Below are 19,657 nucleotides of genomic sequence, written 5' to 3'. Positions count from 1 at the left end.
GTCAAATAACCTGACCATCTGTAAGTGGGGGGAATAACTACTTTATGAGGTTATGAGAGCAGGAGGGATTTTACTGGACATCTATGTTTGTATCATGAACCCAAATCCATCCAACTTCCAAAGACTGAGAGATACATGTTTAGTAAACCAAACTAAAACAGTTACAAGTATCGTTTTCCCCCTCTGACTCTGAAGTGAATTCATTTTCACAGCCCTAATCGTACTCTCCATCATTCCTCATCTTTTCAAGGTGACTTGAGTGATACGTCCTTGTTTACATGCTTTTAGAGGAAGGAAATTAATCCTTGAGTGTGTACTGTGTGCCAGACTTTAATATAAGCCCCTGTACGTCTTTATAACAGCCAATTCTCCTCACAAGCCCATGAGGTAGGAGTGATTTTCCAGAAAAAGAAACCGAGGCTCAGAGAGGGCCTCGTAAATGGAAAAGCCCACTACAAAGTCTAGGCCTAACTGTCAAACCCTCGCTCTTTTTGCTTGTGCGCCGGGCTGCCCTTTAAATGTGCTAAAAGGAGGAAATTACTTTTTTTAATAAAAGTAAGTGGCAGTTAATTTCATCCTTAATAATTCTTTTTTTTTTTTTTTTTTTTTTTTCAACGTTTATTTATTTTTGGGACAGAGAGAGACAGAGCATGAACGGGGGAGGGGCAGAGAGAGAGGGAGACACAGAATCTGAAACAGGCTCCAGGCTCCGAGCCATCAGCCCAGAGCCCGAGGCGGGGCTCGAACTCACGGACCGCGAGATCGTGACCTGGCTGAAGTCGGACGCTTAACCGACTGCGCCACCCAGGCGCCCCTTAATAATTCTTTTTAAAATGCCGCGAGAACTCTGGGGATACACGGAGACATCCTTGGGTGGCACAAAGCCACGGCCGCAGACTGTTACCTAAGTCCAAAGTATGGCTGTAACTTCAGCTCAACCATGCTTTCTGTTTAGCCATACAGACATCCAGCTTCCTGGAGCCGGCTTCCATTTGGATTCCAGCTTTCTGGCTCCTGATGTGGGTTTGTGGTTTCCAACTGCCTGGAGTTTAAACAGAAATGGAGAACAAACAGAGGGTTGCTGGAGGGGTTGTGGGAAGGGGGATGGGCTAAACGGGTAAGTGGAATTAAGGAATCTACTCCTGAAATCACTGTTGCACTATGTGCTAACTAACTTGGATGTAAATTTAAAAATAAATAAATTATTAAAAAAATAATAAACAGAAAGGACTAGAGGGCCTTGACAGAATGGAAAAAGGAGGGCAGCTAGGCATCCTGCAGTTTAGAACCTTGACCAGCAGGTGTCTCTGCAGACAAGGGAGAGGGCTCCTTTTCGCCTCAGAGGGGCGAGAGGGATCTTCTAGTTTAACTGAGCAAAATTGTGGTGGAAATGAGGCAAACAAAGGTAGGTCGGCTACGTACAGAAGTCAATCCCAACTGCATAAATTTGTCTTAGCCAACAGCTGGAGAGGCCGGTAGCAAATCTAAGCAAACCCCAATCTTAAGGTAAGAAAGCCGCTGTAAAGGCAGAGTCCCTATACTGTCTTCCGAACGTGCGAGGCTGTTTGAAGGTGAGCGCTTAAAACTCAGAGGCAATTCCCAAGGCAGGTGAGGCAGGGAAGATGGCTGTTTTGTCAGGAGAGATGTGAAGATGAAGGAAAGAGGGGAAAGATGGTTCTGGAGTTTCAGAGCCAGTGAAATAAAGAGCTTCTGTTAGAGGTACACCTTTGGAGTGCACCTTTATTTTCTGTGAAATATTGTGAATTCTCAGAATTTTAGGTACACTTACATAAAAGAGAAAGTAAAGGACCCAAACATACCAAAATTTTAATTAATATTTGTTCAGTACCACTGTTTTCATTTAGGAGAAAGAAGCCAAGAAAAAACTTTAATTGGTATAAATATTAAGGAGTTGATCACAGGGTAACTAAGTGTACCTTTCTTTAAGGAGCAGAACCTTTTGTGAAAAAAAGTTGTTCTGAGTGGCTTTTCTTCTGTAGCAAATGTATTTTTCCATATAAAACCAAAGGTGTATCTACCCATGGAAAACCCTGATCCTAAAAGATGATAGATACAGTCACATCTAAGAGGGCAGAAAATCTTAAAAAAAAAAAAAATCATCCTAAAGATCTTTTGGATGATCTAAAGGGTAATTAATCTAAAAATGCTTAAACCATATCCTAGAACATATGGAAAGTAATAAGGATAATGTTTTTAAGTTTTGGGTCGTGTCTTGAATGGCCCTGTTAAGAAGAAAACTGAGCAAGCTGAACAGAAAATCCTTGACTGAAAGCTTATTCACCTTCTCTTAAGCCCCCTCCCCAAGATGCTTTATAGGAGGAGACTATGTACTTACTTTGGCTGCCTACACCTGTTTCTAGACACCCAGGGGGAGCATTTGGACACGACTAGGTTGATCTGGGATAGGACGGGGAAAGGCAACGGGCTCCTGGCGAGGTGGTAACGCAGAACACACAGTCCTCGTGAAGAGAAAGTGCACATTCAGCTCATCCCAAGAACCAGGGCACGCTGAGTGTTTGGACGATGTGATCAAACAGTGCCCTGATTTCTACGTGAGGGCGGAATTTATAACTGGCTGATAATTCCTTCGTTTGGGAACATGGGACATGTAAATACGATATTGCCTTTGACATACAAATTTTTTTTTAAGTTACTTACAATGAATTTTATGAACTTTTAAAGTTTATTTATTTTGGGGAGAGTGAGCAAGCACACAAGCAGGGGAGGGGCAGAGAGAGAGGGGGGACACAGAATCCGAAGCAGGCTCCAGGCTCTGAGTTGTCAGCACAGAGCCCGACGCGGGGCCTGAACTCAGGGACTGCAAGGTCATGACCTGAGCTGAAGTCGGATGCTTAACTGACTGAGCCACCCAGGCGTTCCAATGTATGAAATTTCTGAATAATGCCTCTGTGTCAACTGAATGTTCATGTAATGTTGGCTTTTTTTTTTTTTTTTTGCCAGAGCAGTAATAAGTTGGGCCAACATAAAGTGAGGGTTGGACTATCTTCAAGGCCCCGATGGCTCTGAGAATCTGTGGAGCTATGTTGTGAGGCTATAGTTTTCTTTCAGGTTGCTGGTAAACTGCCCTGCAGACAGGCTAAGAGAGCCTTTGAAATCGTAAAAGAGTTAATGTGTTACCTCCTACTGCTTATATCATTTGCTGGTCAGACCTTAGCTCAGAACTTTCACACCATTTCTAGAAGTGTCTAAGGGCCTCTCGTATCCATCAGGAACGCCTTGGTTTGCCCTTTCCAAATTCTAGAAACAAGACACAATGACATTAAGGTAGGAAATGTCTCATTTTCATCTCTTCATCTATCTTTGCTTTTCTAGAAAAGAGTGACTGACTGGGAGCTGGGTGGGGGCTAGGTCTCGTCCTCCTAGCTGGACTGCAGGGGGCTCTGAGAACTCAGCCCCCAGGCCACTCCTCTGAGTTGACAGCAAGGTAGGAACACACCTACCTACCTGTTTTCTAAAGTCAGCAGAAGCACGTAATAAATAGTAAGGCTCTTTGTGGGGCTACTTACAAGTGAAGCCATCCTGGAGACTTCAGTCAGTTTGGTAGCGTGCTGTTTGTTGATATACTTTGGTGCCAGCTCTCTTGTGCTCTCAAGAACTCAAGTCCTCTTCCCTGGGTCTCTGCTGAGCTCAGTCACCTTGGGTTTCTGGAGAAACCATTTTTCTTACCAGCTCCTACCTTGACAGGGCTTGTAATCCAGTCGGGGAAGAACTCAGGTTCCAAAGGTACACTGCCTGGGTGTGAATTCTAGTTCTACCACTTTCTCGTTCTGTGGCCATGGCCAATTCCCTTAATCTCGCAGTGCCTCACTTCCCCTATTTGCAAGATGGGGATAGTAATATAATCTGTCTCATAAGGTTGTTTTGGGTTAGGTGAGTTCACTTACCGAAACTGCTTAGCGTAGCGTCTGACAAATTGTTATTATTGACTGTGATTTTCTCCCCAAACGTACCTCAGTCTTAGTATTCAACAAATCCTTATTAAATGCATATGTCTAAACAGTTTTCCTTGTTTCTGATGATTTTTGTTGTTCACTGCCCTCCCCAATTTTCCATGTCCTTCTCACCAAAGAGGATTCTTCAGGGAGCTTTCTAGCCGGGCTTTGTCCAAGTCTCAACAGGACACACACCATCTACTGGCTTCCATCCATATAGGCAGGGAGCATAAAAGATCTAACACACAGCATACGCATTATGGTCATTATTAGGGACAAGCACGATCTGCCTTTTTCTCTTCGGAAATTAGACCCGTGCTCCACTTGCTAGTTTTTCCTCAGAGGCTTCTGGCTTTTGACACCCTCCAGAGATCACCAGAAGTTGTGGTACTTGATATTACAATGATGTCTGTGAGTGGAAAAGAGGCTGTAAGGACACTAGTGAGCATGGTTTCGGTGCTGCTCCTGCAGCCTCCAGAATAAGAGCTCCTTTTCCCCTTGCCTTACCAGCTTGCTAAGGTTTCTGTTGCAACCCCCCCTCCCCAGAGAGATGGTGAAACTTCGACTCTGGGACTCAGCACTGAAGTTAACGTATAGCCCCTTATAGAGGCTGGTGAGTGAGGTCCTGAAGAGGTAAGAGAGGCTGGCCACGCTCCATCATTTATCTGCGATTGAATGAGCTCAACCCAGGAAAGGGCTTAACTAGGGCAAGAAACTGAGGACCACTGCATCCTTATCCTTATGTGCTAATCAAGGAACCAATTACTGTCAATGGTGTTGGCAATCTGGAACCAGGGAACTGGTGCAAGACCATTGTGGGATGACCTCTCTGTCCCATCCCATCCCAGCCATTACTCAAGATCAGACGAGGAACCATAGTGCTAGTAAACATCTACTGGTCAGAGAGAGCAAATATGTGCTCTCCTTCTCACACATTCAGGGTGCCCTGGGTGTCTGTGTTCAATACTGTACGTGCAGTGACCTGATGACACAGTTCTGCCACATAGAGAGACACAGAGGTGGCTAGATCAGGACGCACTGAAGGAACACATTTAACTTTGGAGCGTTCAGTCTTGTCTCTTCCTCCCCTCCCCGCCCCCCCCCCCCCCCCCCCCCCCCCCCAGCCTGCCAAAGACCGTCTTGTTTTCTATGGCCCAGAAGCCTATCCCTCCCATCCCCACCTAAAGCAGTTAAGTTAATCTACTTAATAAAAGCACTGGGACCAAGAAGGAAGGGAAACCTGGGAGCGAGTGAGGCACCTTGGAGGATGTGGAATGCCAGATAACAGAGGGAGGAAGAAACAAGAATATGAGATTTATTGCCGGAATTATAAATTTGATCACCCTTAATGTCCTTGGAGAGTCACTGGAAGGATGGAATTTTTATTTTACTATTTACTTATTTATTTTGCCCAACAGACGGTTTTGTCTTTACCCATGACGTGGCTCACTGGCCAACGTGCGCCTCTGCTCCATCAGGGTTATACAAGTGACAGAAATAGGACGCAGGCATCGGGACAGTCATCGAGCTATAGAATTGTTCAGAGACGGGGTGGGAGGAAGGAAAATGACGTAGCTGCTCTGGCCCTCACCCACTCAGTGACTGGAATGCATGTTTGGGCTGGTCTCTCCACCCTTGAACACTCAAATCCTCGTTTCCCCATTCCCCTCTACTGGGTGACAATTAGACGAGGTGGGTTTCGTTGGCAGAAGGAATTTTCCTGAAGAATTCCCCTGCCTCGCTCCCAGCTTGGTTACAGTTTCTTCAGTGCTGTAGCTATTCCTGCCTTTGTGGCCTCCAGGGCTAAAGTGGGACAAGGCCGGTATTTTTGGTGATGAGGAAACATTTTGTTTTAAGGGACGCTGGGTGACTGCTGAACTGGGACAAAGGTCAGAGCAGGGGTCAGGTTAGCCGTTCCAGGGGCGACCGGGGGCTGGCCTCGGGCCCGGGCTCCCGAGCGCTGCGGCGGCGGCGGCGGCGGCGGCGGCTAGGAACCGGCGGGCGCGCTCGCGGTGCCCACTGGCTCATCCCCGGAGGGGGGCACCCGGGAGCCGGCGCCAGAGGAGCGGGGCCCACGCGGGAAGGGCGAGCTCGCCGGTGAGGTCACGGTTGCCATGGCTGCGGGCGGTGACGCGCGTCGGCACGTGACGCGCGGTTGCCATGGCGCCGGGCCCCGGCGGCGCGGGCGCCCCGCCTCCCTGAGTGACGTCCGCCAGGCCCCCCCTCTTTTTCCCGCCCCCCTGCCCCCTCTCCCCCCGCCCCCCCCTCCCCGCCGGCTCCCCGCGGGCCCGGGAGGTTTCACTGCACAACAAGATGGCGGCGGCGGCGGCGAGCGGAGCTGGCGGGGCTGCCGGGGCCGCAGCGGGGGGAGCCGGGCCGGCGGGCCGCCTGCTGCCTCCACCCGCCCCGGGGCCCCCGGCCGCCCCAGCTGCCGTGCCCCCGGCGGCTGGCCCGCCGCGTCCCCCAGCCCCGGCCTCCCGCGGGCCGGTGCCTGCCCGCATCGGCTACTACGAGATCGACCGCACCATCGGCAAGGGCAACTTCGCTGTGGTCAAGCGGGCCACGCACCTCGTCACCAAGGCCAAGGTAGTGGCGCGGCGGGAGCGGGCGGCTGCGGGGCTGCGCGGCCCGGGACCGTGGGTCCGAGAGTGGCGGGGGCAGGAGCGACCCCGCGACAGGGAGGCTCAGGGGTCGGCGCGGCGAGCGGGGCTCGGGGTGGTGGTGGGGAGCGTTGGGGATCGGGGAGACGGACGCGGAGGGGAGTGAGGAGGGGGCGAGCCGAGAGAGGGAAACTCCGCGGCCGAGGGGGTCGTGGGGCGGGGGGAGACTTGAGCGCGGAGACCCTGGGGACCGAGAAGCCGGGGATGGGGAGGGGGTGCCCGGGGCTTTGCGGAGGGTAGTGGAAGGGGCGATTGGAAGGAAGAGGTTTGGAACTCTCACGGAGCCAGAGACTGTGAGCTGAGACGACTCTGGAAGCAGCAATTAGGAAATCCTAAGGGAATGAGGGCGGGGGGGGGGGGGGGGGATAGGAAATGTGGGCAGGAGGATGGGGGCAAGAAGAGGGTAAACTGGCAGCCGGGGGAGTTAGGAGGGGAACAAGGACATGGACTAGGGGTGTGTGGTGGGTGCAGGGTGCTGGGAGATACGAGGGACCTGAGACCTTATGACAGATGCCAATCGGCGTTTGATCGTCTGAGACTGATGGGTTGGTAGCAATGGGAGCCCGAGGACAGACCACATTATCCGAGGAGGCGATGAAGAAAATGGGGAAATAAGGAGGAAAAAAAATTACTTTGCTTTTCAGCAGGAAGGGGCTCAGGGAACAGAGGCCCAGGGCGCCCCAGGTTCATGGTTGGCACTAGGTAATCAGGGGTTAAACAATTTGGGAGAACTGGGTTGCTGGTTATTTTTAGTTGCTGGAGGGTCTGGAATCATGGGCTTTATAGAGCCCAGGGTGGGCTCTCAGTGGTGGGGGGGAAAGCCTGGTGGGTGACTGAGGAGGTGTATGAGAAACCCAGACCCTGGAGGATTCCACTGGGCCCTTTGGTTCTCAAGGGATTTGTGGAGCTGTAGTAATGAAATTGGCCAAGGTCAATTAGGAAGCCATACAAGTATACATACACAGTTTTACATAGAAGATTTTTTTTTTTTTTTTTTTTTTTGAGGAAATGGGTAGCACTTTCTTTCCTGTAGCTTTCTTCATTGGAAATACTGGAATCGAAGTCATCAGGAGAAATCTTTGGGTTTTGATAGGACCCACAAAGCCCATTTGTACTCCCAGATTTCTTTCTTTGCTCAACCTCTCACTTGAATGAATGCTTTCAGTGTAGTCATTCATTATATTTAAAACTGCACTTTGTGTTTCCCCTCAACCCCGGGCTAATGAAGAACCCTTACAGCTGCTGCTGCTTCCTACCAAAGCCACATCAATTCCTCACCTTCTCAGCCTAGCCCCTGCTTATCATCACCTACGTTGTTGTTGCTTTTATGGCAATTGCTTGTTTTCAGAAGCCAGTAGCTCATCTAGGCCTTCTCTCCTGCTCACTTACACCCTGAAGTTCCTTTTTCCCTCCTTTCTGTCAAAGCCTGCAGGGGGCCTTTTTTTTTTTTTTTTTTTAAACCAGGGTGGCAGGGTAGGTGGCTGTGGAAAATTGATTGGTCAGTTTCACTTCCTCTGGGGGGCCCCCTTCAGCTTTTTTGTCAGTTTTTATCAGAGGGCCTCAAGTCTGCAGGTCTGAGCTGAATGAGGTACCAAAGTCCAGGGTTCTCTGATGTCCCTGGCAGACCCTGAGGGGGACTAGACTCTGCCAAGCTTGGGTGCATCTCTGTCCAGCCCCCTTCCCCCCCAGGTGCTTACAGTTCTGTTGACTGTTGGCTAAGCCAAAGTTGTGTTTATAAACAGCCCTAGTCGTTCCAGAGCTTTGTTCCTTGTTTCAGGATTTCCTTTTTTGATGTTATTTTTCTCCCTTTCCCCTCTCTTCTCAGTAATCACATTGAGGTCCTGTGATTATTTTGCTCTGACCTCTAGGGGATGGACTCCATGAATTTAATTGGTTGCCTGGTTTATGGTATCTGTGATTTAAAGAATTTTGTGTCCTCCAGCCCTTGGATACACCAAAATATTGATAAAATAGTCTGCGACAGACAGGGTTGTATGTTTTTGTAAACGTAATTGCAAACAGTTGATTCTTGGCTTTATGTATAAAAGAGACGTTTCTGTCTTCAGTAGTCAGCAAAGCCAGTGGCTAATTATGGCTGATCTGCTCGCTTTCTAATTTTCCTGTGTGTGTGTGTGTTTCTTGGTTTTTCTCTGAGGCCTTGGTATCCTTTAGGACTGCAGCATCTTAAACGTTAGCTTGTTTATAAATGGGTGTCACTGTTTATGTTGGTTTTCATCTTTGATCATTTGTGGTATGCAGTTATGTAATTCCTATGTATGGAAATATTCGAAATCCTGAATGAGGCTGAATTGGCTTGGACAATGAGTTGCATGTGTGAGGGGACCACACCAGCACTCATTTGTGTTTCTGTAGCAGTGTGCAATTTCCTAGTTACAGTTACAAGCGCCCTATCTTTTGCTGCTTAAATTACTCTGACGAAGTGAGTGAAGCTTAATTCACAAGGAGTTGTCATGTGCTCTGGGTGAGCGATGAGCATATTTTGGCCTGCTCCATGGTTATCTGAATCCACTTTGGAAGGGATTCTTAAATGCTGACAGCTTAGATGTGCCTAACAGCTGTTGACATACAGTGCGATGGCCTAGCAAGGCCATGATTTGGTTATATAATGGCGAGGAAGGTGCCTAGGTACTGGTAAATGCAGGAGCTGCTGTTTCAGTAACTCAGAGAAACAGATTTTTCTCTCCCCGTGCACTGCAGCGTTTATGCAGTAAGGTCACTTGGAGCCCAAGAGAGCTATTTTTTTTTTTTTTCATGTCTTTCTAGAATCTATAATTTTCTTCTTTCATCTTTTAGAGGTGCATGATTTTTTTTTTTCTTCTTTCTCCTTTTCCCCCTGTAGGCCACTGGGTGGTCTGGGTTTTACATAAAACCATCTTGAACAATTAGGCTCTGGTAATTCAGAAGGTATCTGTGTTGGTTGAAGGAGGGTAGGTCATACATGCTTTCTGAACTTCAGGGAAGTATTTATGATCTATTTTTTCTTCCACACACTGCCCATTCCAAGGACTAAGAGGCTAAAAAGTAAACTTCATTTATTGACTAAGCTGCCCTCTGCGTAACAATCAGTGGTAAAGCTGGCTCTTTCCCAGGTTCTGTTAACTCTCAACCCTCCTGGAGTAGGACCCCGGGCTGAATAAAATCAGTAGAGAAAAGGGGATGTTTTCCTGTTATGTTGTGGGTGACTTATGCAGCCCAGCAGTGGTGAGCTCAGACCGAGTACTGTTAGCACTGCGGTGCTTGGGGCATCACTGCGGTGCAGTTACCAGGAGAGAACGTTCATCTGTGACATACTTTGGTCAGCAGTTCACCCTGGCTGTCTTTGTCCTATCTTCTTTTTTGTTTTCTTTTGGAGAAAGAAATTTTTTTTTTTCTTTTGTTGAAGGCTTGGTCTGAGATTCTCTGGCTCTCTTCTTTTGGTAGGACACCGTAAAGTATTAAAGACATTAAAAAAAGATTCTCTGCTTCCAATTTGCTTATAGGCTGTTCCCGGTGCCTGATTATACCTTCACTCGTTGGATGAGTGGGGACAAAGAGTAGATCTGTGTTGTGTTTTAAAAATGTATACGTGACTATGAAAGTCATTGGTCAAATACTTACAAAATGTCCTTTCAGCAAATGTGTATCACTTGCTTGTTACTGGTTTGTAGTTAAGAGGTTGGGCTTTGGATAAGGCTTCCTGGGCTTGGATCCTCTTCTCCTTAGCATGATCTTGGGTAAATTGTTTAACCTCTCTGTGCTTGGATTTGCTCACCTGTAAAAATGAGATGATGGTAGCACGTGCCTCACAGGTTGGGGTTAAATTAGATAATATATGGGATGTGGAGATTAAATAAGATAATATATGGGATGCTATTGGAATATGCCTGGCACGCAGTAGGGATACGGGAACTATCATTGGCAGCTGTGGTAACAGACGCGTGGGGCATAGCCCCTCTTCTTCTGCCTTTTACCCATTTGGAACAGTTCATGAATGCACATGCCGTTCGTGCAGGTAGATGCCACCTTCATGATATGCTTTCAGGGCAAAACAGGTTGCTGTTATTTCAGAGGCCACTTTGTGATACTGGGGTTGAGCTCCTGTGTACTGTGGGCTAATTTCATGAGATTGACATTTTAAAACACGATTTTCCATTAGTTTCCATTTTTTTAAACTAATCTCTATGCCCACTGTGGGGCTTGAACTCACAACCCCGAGATCAAGAGTCGCACACTCCACTGACTTGAGCCAGCCAAGCGCCCCTAAACTTTTTTTCTTTTAAAGCAATTGTGAGACTTGTCTGCCGAAAACTGACACTGGCTTTTGCTTTGGGCCGCCCCGGATTTTCATTGTGTTTGTGTAACGACTCCTAGTTACATTGGTGATGGAACAGAGTTTCTTTGAGTATACTTTCCTCCCAGAGATTCACTTCAATTTGGTGGAGGATATGAAGAAGTGTTCCTGCAAGCTGAAGGACGCATTCGCATTTGGGTACAGAGGGTGCTACTTAGAAGACCAAGGTCAGGATTCTTCACTTTAGATATTACACAGAGAAAACATTTTGCCCCATGACCCCATTCCAAATGTTGAGCAGCCGTGACACATCTGTGTGCTGTGTGGTTTAGTGCAAACTCATTTCCATGAAAAGAGCAACTCAAGAGTGGGAAGTGGTATTATTTTCACTTCTAAGGAGGAGTGTAATGAAGCAGAGTAGATGATGCTTACACTCATTAGATGGCCGAAAGCAAGACTCATTGGTAAATAGAAAAGAGAATTGTATCAAAAAGGAAATGAAAGCAAGGTTGCATTAGATACCTTTGAGGAGGATAGTTCCATCTTTAGATAATCTAAAAATGACTATTGAAAGATGACTGACTTCATTTTGATGCAGTTGTGATGGGGTTACTGACTTTGCTGAAATTTCGTGAAGAGCTAAGATTGATTTGGACTGGTTTCTCCAGAGTCAAAATACCAGTATTCCACTTTCAACATCAAAGCTGTTTATTTTAACATTCTGACTTTGGTGCCAGCTCCCTAGAAAGTCATAGATCTGGCTCAAGCCAGAGGTGCCCAGACTAGTTATTTCTGTGCCAGAAGTGCTGTTTTCATTTTCCAAGCATCAATCTGGCGAATGTTTTCTAGTTCACGGCATAAGAGAGAACAAAATGGATGCTTTGAAGAGAAAAAGAAATGCTCTCTGCTCACCAGAACCTCTATAATTCTAAAAAACGTCAAAAACATCTTTGCACAGGGATGGAGCCTTTGCCTTATCCATCCATTCATTTGATACATAATTGCTGAATCCAAATGTGGGGTCAGGTTCTATCCTAGGCTCTTGAGTACACCAATAACAAGAAAGAGAAAAAGCCCCTTGCCTTCTTGAAGCTTACTTTCTAATGCAAGGAAACAGACAAGAAAGATGGAAACACACAACTTCATACAGTGATGAATACAGTGAGGAAAATTGTGCTGCCTCAGGTGGAGTTCTCAAGGAGGGCCTTTCCAAGGTGATGATATTTGAGCTGACACCTGAATGACGAGAAAAAGCCAGCCTAGGAAGGTTTAGGAGACAGAATTTTCAGTGCAGAAGGAATGGCAAGGGCAACAGTCTTAGGATGGAAATGAACTTGGTTTATCCAAAGATTAGACCCAAGGTCGTGGTGACTAGAGCCTAGTGAACAAGGAGGAGGGTGGCTGTTTTATGGAATTGGGTATGAAATGGGATTGGCATCAGAGGATATCAAAGTAGAGCTCTGGTATCATCTGATTAATGATTTTAAAAATCCATGCTGGTTATTTTATGGTTAAGGGTAAAAATGCTTTTTCTAATGCATTTCTTCAGATGGGGGCAGCGTTCAGTTTTAATAGCTTACATTCTTTCACACCTATAAGAGAATGACATACATTTTGCATATAAAGTAAACATGAGCAGCCAATAATACTTGCTGATTTGGGGGGGGGGTGGCACACATACAAAATCTTAGACATGTTTCAACTCTTTCTTTTCCAGAGTCTAGAAAGGTGGACAGCATGAAATTTAGAATCTGAGGCTTTTAGGGACTATTAACTGGTTCAGACCAATTATCTATTAGAATCTTGTCTTTCTGTGTTATCTTCTATCCCCCTACCGCACCATTTGCCCAGAATCTGACAGCTAGTTAATGGTGGAGTTGGAATTAGAATCCAGGCATCCCTATTCCTAGTTAACTCTACCCTGATTCACCCAATCATAGAAAACATTGTCTTTGCCCTCTTGATCTTTTATTAAGGGAATAAGATGTACCTACTAACTAAAGTCTAAGACATTTATCACTTCTAGTACAAAAAACTCCAAAATGAGATACCATGATAAGAGGAAAAATTTCCGAGTAGGGAGGAAGGGTAAGTATACCAACACTGTATTTCACCTGTCCTTTGGCATTATTTCGCTCTGTGACTTCTGCCATGCACCAGTAGTCCTCCATGGGACCGTTGCTTTGCCTTTGAATCCTACTGAGATACCACTTGGTGCCCCCTTGACTTGACTGAGGCATCAAAAAAGCCTTTCAGAAAAACCAAACCAAAACAACCCCCCCCCCCCAAAAACCCTTTCCAAATACTAAGGAAGTAAAAAAGGAAAGCAGTGAACATAGAAAAGGCAATGACCATAAACACAGTCTGCCTTATATAATTTTCTTTCACCACTATATCTAGCTTACTCTGAGGGAATATGAGTAATTATACTTCTGCTCTGTTGGTCTGGGCTGGTCTGGTCTGGTCTGTTTTTGAAAGTTCCTTTCTGAGATGGACTCCTTCCTTACCAGATCACTACCAATTGCTAGGGCATGGCGCCATCCTTTAACTCAGTAAGAGAACTGGTCACCAAGATACATACCCTTGATGACACAGGTGAGGGCCAAGAGAACCAGTTATCTAGGGCTCCTCTTACGTGGTTCTACTCTCTGGTCCACAAGCTGCGCCTGTTCCCTAGGTGAATCACCTCAAGCATCAAATGAGTCCCTGACCCCTCTATTAGTGAGTACTTTGGTCCCTTTTGGCATAGAACAGTTACCCTGTCTCAGACCGATAACATCCAGAGAATGAAAATGATATACATCCTCATGCACTTTTGTCCTAATGTAATAAATAATTGCTAAATAACTGACCCAGGCAATGTCTTTGAGAAGCCTCAGCAGTCTTGGATGAATTAGCTTGAAAGGGCTTGTTTTGGATATGTTCAGAATAAAATTCCTTCAGCTACTACCAAACTGTTGGATGAGCTATGGTGAAATTACGTTTAGGAATATACTTCTGTTTATGAGGTGTGTGATCCATTGAAGACAAGAAGTCTCGGGGTGCCTGGGTGGCTCAGTCGGTTAAGCGTCCGACTTCGGCTCAGGTCATGATCTCACCGTCCGTGAGTTCGAGCCCTGGGTCGGGCTCTGTGCTGACAGCTCAGAGCCTGGAGCCTGTTTCAGATTCTGTGTCTCCCTCTCTCTGACCCTCCCCCGTTCATGCTCTGTCTCTCTCTGTCTCAAAAATAATAAATAAATGTTAAAAAAAAAATTAAAAAAAAAAAAGACAAGAAGTCTCTGGCTGCTACGTATTTCATGTGAGAATTTGGTTTGTCAGAAAGGTAGGAATCAGATTATGAATACTCAGCTTCATTTCCTAGAAACTGAAAAGGAGGGAGAAATATACCCATTGCCTGTTTAAGCTTGTCCGTGTGGGCTGTGCTCACTCACTTGGATACTTTTGGTTCTTATCTTAAACTATATTTAGGTTCTGATTAGAAAGTTCTGAGAAATTTTCAAATTTCTGCTTAGTTTCAGCTCTAGTATTTCAGCTTTATTTGCCAGCAGTGTGCCTAACTTATTGCTCCCTACAGAAGAATTGGATGTGAAAATTGAGGTTAGCTAATCACATTTCTTTTTTTTTTTTTTTTTTTTTTTTAGTTTATTTACTTTGAGAGAGAGCTGGACTGAACTGGGGAGGGGCAGAGAGAATGAGAGAGGGAGAGAGAGAAAATCCCATGCAGGGTTCAAACTCATGGACCTCGAGATCATGACCTGGGCTGAAATTAAGAGTCGGATGCTTAACTTACTGAGCCACCCAGGTGCCCCAGCTAATCACATTTGTTGAGACTGAATTTTTTTGGGAACAAATTTTTCCTTCCATCCATCCATCCTGTGAACTTTTGAAAAATTAATTGTAAAAAACCAGGAATGGATGATACATGGCACAAAATTCGAAAAGTACAAATTTATATATGATGAAGTTAAGTCTGCCTGCCACCCCAGTACTCAGCCACACAATTTTTTAGTCTTGTTTCAGAAATCTTCATTAAGCACTTCTCTGTATCAGTCCAAATGCTGGATGCTGTTTGTGACATGCTCGAAATTTCTAAAAATAAATTTACTTAAAAAAAAAAAGAAAATATCTAACTTTTAATGCATGTTAGGAGGCACAGTGTGATCATGTAAGCTCACGAGGGAAGGGATTTTAATCTGTTTGTTGCTATATTCTCAGTGTCTGCTGCAATGCCCGTAAATACTCATTTAGTGAATGGGTATCAGAATTAAAAAAATGGAAGCTGAGTTTGTTTTATACTCATAACACTTTTTAGAGTACATCTTAGAATTTTACTACTGAAAGTTTCCATCTCCAGTTAAGATGTTAAAGGAAAGTAATTGTCTATTTTTTTTTTTCTTCACAAATATCTGAGTAAGGAGATTTCACAAGCTTTCTGGGCAAGTAATTATTTTTGGCATATCTCAAACTTTCATTATTAGTATATCTAAAATCAATCCTGCAATTTAAGTTCCAGTCCCTTCCTTTAAAGGGAACGTTCTTGGGGCGCCTGGGTGGCGCAGTCGGTTAAGCGTCCGACTTCAGCCAGGTCACGATCTCGCGGTCCGTGAGTTCGAGCCCCGCGTCGGGCTCTGGGCTCTGGGCTGATGGCTCAGAGCCTGGAGCCTGTTTCCGATTCTGTGTCTCCCTCTCTCTCTGCCCCTCCCCCGTTCATGCTCTGTCTCTCTCTGTCCCAAAAATAAATAAACATTAAAAAAATAAAAATAAAATAAAATAAAATAAAATGTTTCCAGGGCCCAGTTTCAAAACTTCAGATTCACTGTGTCTTGAGTGGGCCTGGGGCATCTACATTTTTAATGTAGCCCCCAGGAAGTCCTGATGTTCTGCTGGGTTGCAAACCAGTGGCCCAGGTTTTAGGGTGGGTAAAGCTGGACTCTAGAGGCCAAGCACGGGTGGGGCACCCAGGCCCTCCCCACCCCGCCGGCCTCATGATTTTGCCTCCCCCCTCAGTGACTCTGATGGTCAGCGTGAAGCTACAGGTGGACAACGGCATCATCCTCGGGCGGATCCAGCTCCCCAGGCCCGGGATCGCCCCTACAGGCGATAAAGGGAACGTTCTTTTATATGCAGGCTCCCAATGGGTTATTTCCTTGAGAAGGCTCCATGGTAGTACATTCAGTGCAGTATAGTCAGCCAGGGCCTTGTTTTCTCTCTTCTGCCTCAGAGCAGACTCACCAAACTGTCTTGGGCTGTTAGCACTTTCTGACATAACTTTCAAGTATTTGTTGTTGTTGTTTTTTTTTTTATCCTAAGTGATCTGATTGAAAAACAAAACAAAACTTTTCTGTCACTGGCTTTTAACTTGAATGGGTTACTTTTAATGGCCCTTTCCTTTCATGGACTAATTCAACTAGTATTTGTTGTGTCACCTGTATGCAGAAAGTAGCAGCTCCCGGTACTGGAAGACAGGAGGATAAATTTTATTCTGGTCAGGGTAGACTGTAGGTGAGGTTAAAGGAGCAATTCAATGCTTACAGCCTAAACCTGACAGGGGAGGAAGAGGTGTTAAGCATAGATTCTCTTACTGCAGCCCAATTGCTTATTATTATTACTGGGCTTTCTTCTATCACTTTGCCCTGTTCCCCGCCCCCCCCCCATTATAAAAGTAATTTGTATCCATGGAAGACATCATTTGGGGGGAAAACTCAGGAAATTATAAAGAAGCAAAGGGAAAAAGATCACCCTAATCCTGTCACCTAGAGGCAGTAGTCATTAATATTTTAAGATATGTAATTGGGATCATATTGCTGTACTATTTTATTCCTTTTCTCATCATTAGAAACTGTAAACATCAATTTTAATGCGTGTATACTTCTCCATTATCAGACTACTGTCATTTTTTGAAATTTTTTTCATAATTGACGGTCCTTCCCAGTTTTTCGCTACCAAATTTGCTGTGATGCCCATTTTTGCCCACGAGTCTGATGCATTTCACATTTTTTGCTCAGGATACATTGTTGGAAGTGAAATGACTGGGTCAGAGGATACACATGTTTTCAAGACGCTTGATACCTGTGTTGCCACATTGCTTTCTCGAAAGGTTGTGCCAGGCTTAGCCTCCCCAGCATGTATGAGGAGGCCTTCTTTCTTTATCTTGTTTTTAATGTTTATTTACTTATTATGAGAGAGAGAGTGCAAGTGGGGGAGGGACAGAGAGAGGGAGAGAGAGAATTCCAAGCAGGCTCTAAACTGGTGTGGAGCCCACCGTGGGGCTCAATCCCACAAGCTGTGAGATCGTGACCTGAGCCGAAATCAAGAGTCGGACGCTTAACCGACTGAGCCACCCAGGGGCCTCTGTAATTTTAGTATTTTAATTTAAGATATACATAGACATTCACTAATCTTTTTAAAAGTGTTTATTCTGGAAAATTTCAAGCATAAACAAAAGTCGGGAGACTAGTATAATGACCCCCCCGTGGACTCATCACCCAGCTTATGCTGTTGCCACCTCATGGCCAGTCTTTCATCTGTACCCCTTCCCAATTCTTTCCAGTTTATTTTGAAACAAATTATAGAATCCTATAATTTTATCTGTAAATATTGGCATGTATCTGTAAATGAGGATTCTTTTTCAAAAAATATAACCTCAAGACCATTATCCTCCCCAAAACAACAGTAATTCCTTGGTGTCATTAAATATCAAGTTAGTGTTAAGATTTCCCTGATTGTCACATGTACACATTTTTTTTCTTTTTTTTTAACCAGTTATTTGTTTGAATCAGGGTCTCCGTGAGGTCCACACATTGTAGTTGATGTCCCTTAAGTTTTTGTTTTTGTTTTTAATTTGTTTGTTTTACTCTATAGGTTTCCTCTCCTTCTCTTTCTCTTCGCAATTTAAGAAACACATTCACTAGCTAATCTTTTGATGTAGGGCCAAGGCCTTTTTTGGTGTATTGATGTCTTGATTGGAGTTCCTTCATCTTGTTTGCATTAAACATACCCAGAGTTTATCATCTTTGATTTCCAGTTTGTTTTGCTTTTTTAAAGCAGAGCATGAATTTAAAGGCATTTGTGAAGCAGTATGAGCACAGGATCCCTCTTGAGTTTTATGATTCCCTCCCCCCGCCAGTTTTTTACATCTGTTTCATCTACATCTAATTTGGCTTTACCAAGTCTCTTTAAGCATTCAACTTAGTTTTCATGGAAACATGCCTTTCTTTCCTCCCTGATTTCACATGACTAGTAACAAGAGCACCTGGTATAAATAGGTTTGGGGGAAGAAACAACTCTTGGTAAGTAAGCACGCATCTCCATGGGTGGAAGCAGAAAGATGGAGAGGTAGAGTGGCTATTCATTGGGGCCAGTTTGCATGCTGGGGTACCAGTGGCTTCCCAGAGTGAAGGGGAAGCATTGGTTATTGGGGCAGGTTGGTTGAGTGGAGGTGGGTTAAGAGAGCTTCTGCGCTAACATAAAATTATAAATAAGGGGAGGTTGTTAGCAATTTGGGGACAAGACATTTTATAGAATCTTTTATTTTAAGCGTATACTTCAGGGTGGTATTTTTGTCCACTTCTGTTAGAGTTTGCGTGAACTGAATTGAATTTGATCATGGGCCAGCGATGTTAAAATTTTGGTGAGGAAACAGCCAGACTCCCCAGTTTAAAAGGTTTATATGTGTTCACTGCCAGTGTAGTGTTCCATGGAACAAGTTGACATTTTCATGTAGTAAGTTGTTTTCTGTTCCTGGCAAAAGAAATCTTGGTTCATATGCCACAAGAAGCAGAATTGTTTTTATTGTGAAAGGCAGGAGCAGAGATGTGTGTTTCTTATTTGGATTAGATGGGCACCTGCAGGATTTCTTCTTTCTTTCTGCTTCCTGCCTCCTGTTGTCCTTCCTTCTGTCAAAATGTTCATTAGAATGTTGCATAAAGCAGCGTTCGGACAATAGATGAGTTTTTTTTAGTAGCTCGTTTTTCCAAATCCTCACAATAATGTTTTTAGTGATTGCATGTTCTTGGCTTACTTTCCATTTCTACATCAACAGTGATATTGTTATTCTAGTCAAATGGGACAGTTGTATTCCAGCAATGATCTCTGTGTGTAAGTCAGCCGCAGAGACATCGCGTTCATATATGAGACCTAAATATTTTATCTGTATAGAGTAGTTCTGGTACATAATCGAATTTGAGCGTGGTTCTTTCGGATCTCCTTAAAGGGTTTTACATCCCTTGAGAATAAAATAACTAGTTTGAAGCATGTCGCTCGTTGGCCCCTTGGACACATGCAGAAGGGTGGCCAATGGTTTCAGCCTGCTGCCTCTTCTGATCTCATTTTTCTTCCTCCTTTTCAGTCAGCAGCTGCATCCAGTGCCCTGATCTAATTGAGCTCTTAGTAAAAGGGATACTGTTATACTGAGTCACAACGTCTTATATCGGGGGGGGGGGGGGGTAGATGTTTTTTTTTTTTAGGTCAGGACTCCATCTTGGAGTTACATTAAATTTTAAAACCATATTTCAGTTGTGTTACCTAAATTTCTCTTCCTTTTCTTATGCTAGTACTTGTGTTTTCTGCTTTTTCAGCTCTTTGGGGAACCTTATTGGCCCATCAAAATTGCCTGAGGCAGTCTTTAGCAATGAATTGAGCATTAGTGTGGAAGTCCAGGCACATGTTGGCAGATTTAATTTTTAATAGCTAGCAATTTTCTTTGGCCAAATCACGTAACCTCATGGAGCTTC

The 19,657-nt window shown here is 44.9% G+C and overlaps 1 protein-coding gene across 10 annotated transcripts in view; it reads left to right on the top strand.

Moving 5' to 3' along the window:
* Positions 1-19,657, top strand: part of SIK3 (SIK family kinase 3) — a 277,767-nt gene that overhangs the window by 22,213 nt on the left and 235,897 nt on the right. For 9 of the 10 annotated variants that reach the window (XM_047878144.1, XM_047878140.1, XM_047878145.1 and 6 more), the window contains exon 1: positions 6,265-6,560. The exons of the other annotated variant lie outside the window; for it this stretch is intronic. In XM_047878144.1, coding sequence (XP_047734100.1) covers positions 6,288-6,560 — 273 coding nt within the window. In that variant the 5' untranslated portion in view covers positions 6,265-6,287. Of the gene's footprint in view, positions 1-6,264; positions 6,561-19,657 lie in introns of those variants that run through there. 10 annotated transcript variants of the gene reach the window in all.

The sequence above is a fragment of the Prionailurus viverrinus genome, chromosome D1 (genome assembly GCF_022837055.1).
Source record: "Prionailurus viverrinus isolate Anna chromosome D1, UM_Priviv_1.0, whole genome shotgun sequence".
Taxonomy (NCBI): Eukaryota; Metazoa; Chordata; class Mammalia; order Carnivora; family Felidae; genus Prionailurus; species Prionailurus viverrinus.
Note: the sequence above shows the minus strand (reverse complement) of the source record. Positions and strands in the feature narration are given on the sequence as shown.